Source organism: Chiloscyllium punctatum, chromosome 24 (assembly GCF_047496795.1).
Source record: "Chiloscyllium punctatum isolate Juve2018m chromosome 24, sChiPun1.3, whole genome shotgun sequence".
Classification (NCBI taxonomy): domain Eukaryota; kingdom Metazoa; phylum Chordata; class Chondrichthyes; order Orectolobiformes; family Hemiscylliidae; genus Chiloscyllium; species Chiloscyllium punctatum.
In genome coordinates, this window is record NC_092762.1 from 84,737,498 (window position 1) to 84,745,364 (window position 7,867).

A 7,867-nucleotide genomic window follows, 5' to 3' on the forward strand; every position below is an offset into this window, starting at 1 on the left:
AATCAATGTGCAAAGGGACAGGAAAAAGGCAGAAGAATGGCATTAAGTCTTGACACACATTTGGAGAGGTGGTGAAGACATAATGGCACATTGGCCTCCTCTTGCACTAACACTTGTGAATTGTCGAATGATTAAAATTGGGATGCAAAATGAGACCATCATTGGTGCAAAGTTCTCAAAATGGAGCTGGGCAAAGTCATGGAATAAACACTTCATCTAAAACCTAAAGGACGTAACAAGATCACTACTGTACACTTATCCAGGATCAAAAGCCTTAAATTATTCCTGTGTTGAATTCTAGGTAATACGATATCTTCTCATTGAAAAGCAAAAATAGGATTGCTGAAAACATTGGCAGGCACATACAGACGTAAAGAAATAAAAGACAGAACAAGTTTTAAGAGTAGATTTTCAGGTTTTTTTGTTTTATTCCTTATATTTTTAATGACTAGCTTTAAAATTGGATACCCAATTAGGTCAAGGCCTAACAAGCTCATTCACTCTAATGTCACTCTGTGGCATGAACGAACTGTTGGCTTCTCTAACCACCTGCACTACTTCATCTCTCAACTGATACAACTGCTGTTAGTTTGATGACATGACATCAATCTCTCACACAGCAAGATTGCAAGAACACCAGTAGATGAATGATAAACATCTGGTGTTAGCTGAAAAGGGCATCTTGTCTAGAATGCCATTCCTTCTTGGTCACTGGATCAACATATTATAATTTAAGTGCAGGAGCACCATCAACACAAGAACTCAGTAGTTCAAGGGCAACAAAACTGGAATCTTTAAGGAAACACCACATCTGGAGTGTAAATCAATTATTTTTAAAAAAAATACAGTCTGCAAATCACTCCATATTTTGCCTGAAAAGGTTTTCTCTCAAGAGAGCATAAAAATTCTCATTGCAAATCTAAAAGCAGCTAGGGAGCAGGCAACATGTTAGTTTTCAATCAGTGCAGTAATTAGTGCACTATAAGACATTGTTAAAATTGCAACAACCAAAACAGGTACAAATAAAACTTTGAAAGCTCTAATTTTTTTTAGCTGTCAAACTTCATCCCTTTTGCGAGATAAAGCTTATAAAGAAGTTTGAAAAACTATATTGAACTCCTAGCATCTGGATTGTAACTAGGTGGCACCATTCTACCATGCATGATATGGACATGAGGACTTGACTCAAATTGTTAATTGCCAGGCAACAGATATCATTTATCACTTCTGAAGATGCATACTGCACACATATGCATACTGTGATAGACCACTCTTCCAGCTGTCACAACAGTACATCAATGTAACCAGCATCGTTGCAATATTCATCAACAGCCAAACAAAGTAGTGTATTGTTTGTAACAACAACTTTACATCTGAACATTTAAACCACAAACTGAAAGCAGCACATAACCACAAATGGAAAATAAATTCAAGTTACACATTGCTGATGAGCCTGTGAAAACAGCTCTGGTCACATCAAAACATAGACTCACTGTCGAAACACTGGAAATAAAATTAAAAATTCCACTCCAAGGCCTTAACAAACAAGTATATTGCATAGTGTAACATTGAGCTGTTCAGATCAGGAGCTGATCCTTAGCTGAAACATCAATCTCAACCAGACACTATAAAATATCACAAATAATCTCACTGTTCCAGAATAAGAAGGAAGATAGATCAGCCAGAGTGCCCACACCAGATTGTTCACTGAGGGAAATACCCATTCATGTATTTTCACCAGGGAAGTTATTATTTAAAATCTGCTCCTCTACTCTGACTCCATCAATGTCAAATAGCGTAATGTCACAGCTGACTTACAGCGATATAGTATTGGAAGGTCATTGCTGCTATAGAACTGTATCCCATTGGCTATAATAATAGTGAGCAATACTGTGAGGTAGACAGCAGAGAAGAAAATATTCAGTTCATCCCTTTTAGCATGAGACAGCATACATTCAAGTTTCTTTTCAATTCCCACTCAGACCTCTCCCAAACATCGGAATCACAATCCTTAGCTGGTTTCTCCATTCCCTGTAAAATGACAATAGGAGGAGAAAGTGAGGACTGCAGATGCTGGAGATCAGAGCTGAAAATGTGTTGCTGGAAAAGCGCAGCAGGTCAGGCAGCATCCAAGGAACAGGAGAATCAACGTTTCGGGCATCAGCCCTTCTTCAGGAAACGTCGATTCTCCTGCTCCTTGGATGCTGCCTGACGTGCTACGCTTTTCCAGCAACACATTTTCAACTATTGGTATAGTCCTGGTCTGTGCTCTCATTGCTTACTTCTGCTATGTTTCAACTCTTCCACCCAGGCTTTTATCCATTTTGCTGTACTTTAAAAATAGCAGTTTGCCTCAGCCATGCCTGCTACTGGTTAAGAGCTAGGAAAATATTTCACACCACTAGCTTCAGAACTTTGACTGTGATGAAGGTCTGCCATAATTTGGCAAAGTACAGTTGCAGAATGAAGCACTAGAAACAATACTTACATTTCTATAACACCTTCTCACTGAAGTGAAAGGTTTCAAAGTACTTCATTGTGTTAATTTGTTTGAAATCAACATTCTGGTTATTACCATTGACCAGAAACGGATCAATACTAACATTTAAAAACCGTAGCTTCAACAGCAGACTGAAGGTTAGGAATCCTGCAGCGAGCAACTCACCCTGACTCACCCAAAACCTGTCCAGCAATTTCAAGACAAATTCAAGAGTGTGATGGAATACACCCCAGCTGCTTATATGAATCCAGCTTCAGCAAAGAAGCTTGACACCATCCAGAACAAAGCAGCCCACACGATTGGCACCACATCCACAGACATTCTTTCCTTCTAGCACTAATGCTCAGTAGCAGCAGTATGTATTATTTACAAGATGCACTGCAAAAATTCACCAAGGCTTATCACACAGCATCTTCCAAGCTCAAGACCAGCAGATATATGGGAACACCGCTACCTGCAAGTTCCCCTCCAAGCCACTTGCCATCCTGACTTGGAAATATATTACTGTTCTTTCATTGTCACCATATCAAATTCCTGGAACTCCTTCCTTAACATCTTTGTATGTGAACCTACAGCAAATAGATTTAACAATCAGGAATGCCACTCACCACCATGTTCTTAAGGGTAAATAGGGATGGGCAATAAATACTGGCCAAGCCAGTGAAGTCCACATCCCCTAAATGCGTTTTAAAAATTGCATCGGTGATGCAGGTAAACATTATATGTTATTCTGTCACAAGATCATTGCCCATTTAACTTGCCTTTAGTCATTATGCGAATGTTGGACAAAACGCAAGAAACACCTCTTTCAAAAAGTGCATTAGGATCTGAAACATGACATTAGCTCAGGTTAACTCTGATTTTGAATAAAGCAAGAACAGAGGTGTGTAATAATATCTCTGAACGGGCTGATTATAACAATAGGTTAAATACAAAACATTAAATACCAATCAATACTGAACCAAACTTTTTCTCGTAATTGGACTTTAATTTGGGCCCTGCACGGATTTAAAAACTTACATAGAAAAACAAAACTTGTAATCAAATAAGCAGAAATGCAAAAATGATCAAGGAATTAGTAGCAAGTATATCATGAAAAAGCACATTGTGACATTCAAAATATATTTTGTCCTTGACACACACCAAAGTACATCATTATGAAAGTCTCCCTATTATAGGAGGGATGTTGTTAAACTTGAAAGGGTTCAGAAAAGATTTACAAGAATGTTGCCAGAAATGGATCATATTTACCTATAGGGAGAGGCTGAATATAGTCTTAGAGTTGTAGAGATGTACTGCATGGAAACAGACCTTTCTGTCTAATTCGTCCATGCCGACCAGATATCCTCGCCTAACCTAGTTCCACATGCCAGCACTTTGCCCATATCTCTCTAAACTCTTCCTATCCATCCAGGTGCTTTTAAAATGTTGTAATTGTACCAGCCTCCACCACTTCCTCTGGCAGCTCATTGCATACAAGCACCATCTTCTGCGTGAAAAACTTGGCCCTTAGATCCCTTTTAAAATTTTTCCCTCTCAACCTAAACCTATGACCTTTAGTTCTGGACTCTCCCACCTCAGGCAAAGCCTTTGTTTATTTCCCATAGCCATGCCTCTCGTGGTTTTACAAACCTCTATAAAGGTCACCCCTCAGCCTCCAATGCCTCAGGGAAATTAACCCCAGTCTATTCAGCCTCTCCCTACAGCTCAAATCCTCCTACCCTGACAACATTCTTGTAAATCCTTTCTGGGTAATCCAAGATGGAGGACAGGAAAACATTGTGGAGGTAAGAGCTGCTGCTACATTGAGGTATTTTAGATGTTGAAGGTGATTTCCTCAAATTCCAGGAGCTGTAATTACTGTTTTATATGCTGTTGCATTGTTTTGGGGAGGGAGACGGAGAGAGCAAATCAAAACAACAGCATTTTAAAAACAAGAAAGATAGACAAAGGCAGTGACCACATGGTCTGAGAAAGAATATGCTAGGGTTTTTTTCACTGGTGTGTCAGAGGCTTAGGGGTGCCCTTATAGAGGTTTATAAAATCACGAAGGGCAAGGAAAGGGTGAATAGACAAGACCTTTTTCCCAGGATAGTGAGTCCAATAATATAAGGCACAGGTTTAAGGGAAGAAGGGAAATATTTAAAAAGGACCTGAGGGGCAATTTTTTCATGCAGAGTGTATGGAATGAGCTGCTAGAGGTGGTGGAGCAGGTGGCTACAATTACAATATTTAAAAGGTATCTGAATGGGCACACAAATGGTAAGGGTTTAGAGGGATATGGGCCAAATGCTGGCAAATGGGTCTAGATCAGTTTTGGATATCTAGTCAGTACGGATGAATTGCATCAAAGGGTCTGTTTCCGATGCTGTATAATTATGATCCTGTGCACTATTTTCTGGATGAGTGCCATTCCAACAATTGTAAAAAAGCTTGACATCTCACCCACCACAGCAAATCACAAATGTGACCTATCCGCAAGATGCACTGCAACAACTCACAAATGTTCTTTCAGCGAAACTATCCAAACCACACTCACCTTGAAGAACAAGAGCAGCTAGCCCATGGAACATTATCATTCAAAGGTTCCCCTTCTCGTCACACACCATCCTAACTTGGGGATACAGCCCCTCAACTTTACTGTCACAATATCAAGGTCTTGGAATTCTGAATCTATACTACTTGCAAGCACAGTCACTAAATGCATTATAGATATTTAAGTAGACTGTCCATCACCACCTTTCCAAAGGCACCTAGGGATAAACATACATCTGGGCCTGTGAGCAAAGCCTACATCCCACAAACAAGTAAACAAAGCAAGAATCAATATTAAAAATCCCGGTGAGGTACATCGATTAGCTTGACTTGCTAGTGCTTCCAGCCTTTTCTCTTTCATTAACACAAATTGTTAACTTCCTGGTTCTGACTCTTACTGTTCCCGATTGCCTCATTTTGTTTATCTTGCTGCAATAAATAGGTTGCAGAATCGATTCCTGCAATTTCTATTGATATTCCAACCTTTGAGGATAGGGCAGTGGGAAGAAGAGATGGGACTAATTGGATAGTCTTTCAATATGGCATGATAATCTGAATGGCCTTGTCGTCTTGTGTTCGTACAATTGTATGACTCAGTCATGTGCAAATAGATATAAATTTTTTTGTAGAAATGCTTGAAGTGTTTGAAAATAGAGCCACAAACATGGAGTCTAAACACATGGAGTCTGTGTAACAAGAAACATGATGTGGAGGTGCTGGTGTTGGATTGGGTGGACAAAGTTAAAGATCACACAGCACCAGGTTATAGTCCAACAGGTTTATTTGGAAACAATAGCTTTTGGAGTGCTACTCCTCCTTCGGGTAGCTGTGGAAGAGGATCATGAGATACAGAACTTATACCAAAAGATTAGTATTATGCAACTGAAGTGATATATTAAACAATATCACTTCAGTTGCATAACACTAATCTTTTGCTGTAAATTCTGTGTCTTATGATCCTCTTCCAAAGCTATCTGATGAAGGAGCAGTCCTTCCAAATAAACCTTGGACTATCACCTGGTGTTGTGATTTTTAGCTCTGACAAACAATCAGCTTTATCTGAAGAATGACAATCTGACTTGCATCATATCTCAACTCTGCCTTTTTTCACCACTGCAGGTACATTTCTCACTAATATTAAAACAAAAACCAGCAAAAGTTAAAACCAAGATAAAGGGATTAGAGATAAGATCTCCAACTGAACTATAAGACAAATCTCAGCAGGTCTGGCAGCATCTGTAAGGAGAAAAAAGAGCTGACGTTTCGAGTCTAACTGACCCTTTGTCAAAGCTTTGACAAAGCGTCAGTTAGACTCGAAACGTCAACTCTTTTCTCTCCTTACAGATGCTGCCAGACCTGCTGAGATTGTCCAGCATTTTCTCTTTTGGTTTCAGATTCCAGCATCCGCAGTCATTTGTTTTTATAAGACAAATCTACTGTCTGTCCAGGCTAAAACTTTTTTAAAAAGTCATATCAAAATTCACCACATTAGGTTTCCTTGCAATACAACAATTATTTCCAGTCTCCCAAAACAACATTCACCTTCCAACAGCATTACTATTTCCAAGTTACTTGCCTACATAATAATAGTGACTGCCCTTTGATGACAAAGACTTTGCAGATTCGGCTTAATCTGCTGTGCTTTCAGTGTGTTTTGTTGGTTCCACCACGACGAACCCTTTCATCTGTTCACTGCCGCATCTGTTACTGCATTGTAATGATATGAATTTTCATGTTGGACCTTCTTTTCATGAACTTTTGTATGAAGAGAAATCCCCTCTTCCCCCCCCCCCCCCCCCCCCCAAACTCATTCGCTTTGCTGGTGCTGCCCAACACAATAGAGGAGAATGTTTGTCATTTTATTGCCCCCGCCCCAAACATATTGTGGCTCGGGATCGTGAAACTTCTGTGTCCCAGACGCCGATTTCAGAGACCGGCCCAGCCCCTCGCCCCAAACCCTCTCACCCCAACCCACAGCCTGAGCTCCTTGCCCCAGCCCAGCCCAGACCAGAACCATCTCCCCGCCCGATTCTCACCGCCTTTTCCAGATGGGAGCGGGCCTGTTCGGTGTTCTTCGTGTGATGATAGAGGACGCTGCCGAGCTGGAGATGGGTGCGGGCCTCGATGCGCTGCGTCGGTTTGAAATGGAAGACGGCCTGCAGGCAGTGCACACACAGCTTGATCTTGGGCGGGCTGGCCGTGCGGAAGTTCTCGGCGAAGCCCAGCAGCGCCAGGTACCAAGCGTCCGTGTACTGGGGCGGCGGTTGCTGCTGCTGCTGCTGGGGCTGCGTCTGGGCCGGCGGCTGCGCTTGGGGCTGCGGCGGCGGCGGCTGCTGCTGTTGCTGCTGCTGAGGGCCGCTAGCGCCAACCGCCGCCATCTTACCCGCATCCGCCACAAACATCGCGGGAGGCAGCGAGGGGCCGGCCCGAGAACTGGGGCGGGGCCTGCCGGGGGTGGGGCACAGCGTGAGGAAGAGCGCACGGGTAATGGGGGGCGGGACCAGGAATGTTAGGGCGGGGCGTGGCGTGGGGCGGTGCCTGCAGCGAAAGGGCGGGTCCTACATGCAGGAGGCGGAACCTGATAGGCGGGGTGTGGCCTGGGGATGACTCCGCCTACTACTTGGGCATTTACTCTTCGGCGGGAGGGGGAGGGGCTAAGGAAGGAGGCGGTACATGAAAAGGGGTTGGATTTTGATGAGGCGGGGCCTTAGCTTGTGGGTGGGGGTCTGGAGAGGGGCGGGAGTTTTGGAGTGGGCGGGTCTTGTCCGTGTTGGGGGCGGGAGTTTTGGAGTGGGCGGGTCTTGTCCGTGTTGGGGGCGGGGTTTTGATGGG

At 42.8% G+C, this 7,867-nt stretch overlaps 1 protein-coding gene across 1 annotated transcript in view; it reads right to left on the reverse strand.

Annotated features, from left to right (window-relative positions):
• The window catches only part of mau2 (MAU2 sister chromatid cohesion factor), a 65,554-nt gene extending 58,109 nt beyond the window's left edge, over positions 1-7,445 (reverse strand). The window contains exon 1 of the mRNA XM_072594374.1: positions 7,072-7,445. Within this exon, the coding sequence (XP_072450475.1) occupies positions 7,072-7,437 (366 nt within the window). The 5' untranslated portion in view covers positions 7,438-7,445. The remainder of the gene's footprint in view (positions 1-7,071) is intronic.
• Between the last annotated feature and the right edge of the window lie 422 nt (positions 7,446-7,867).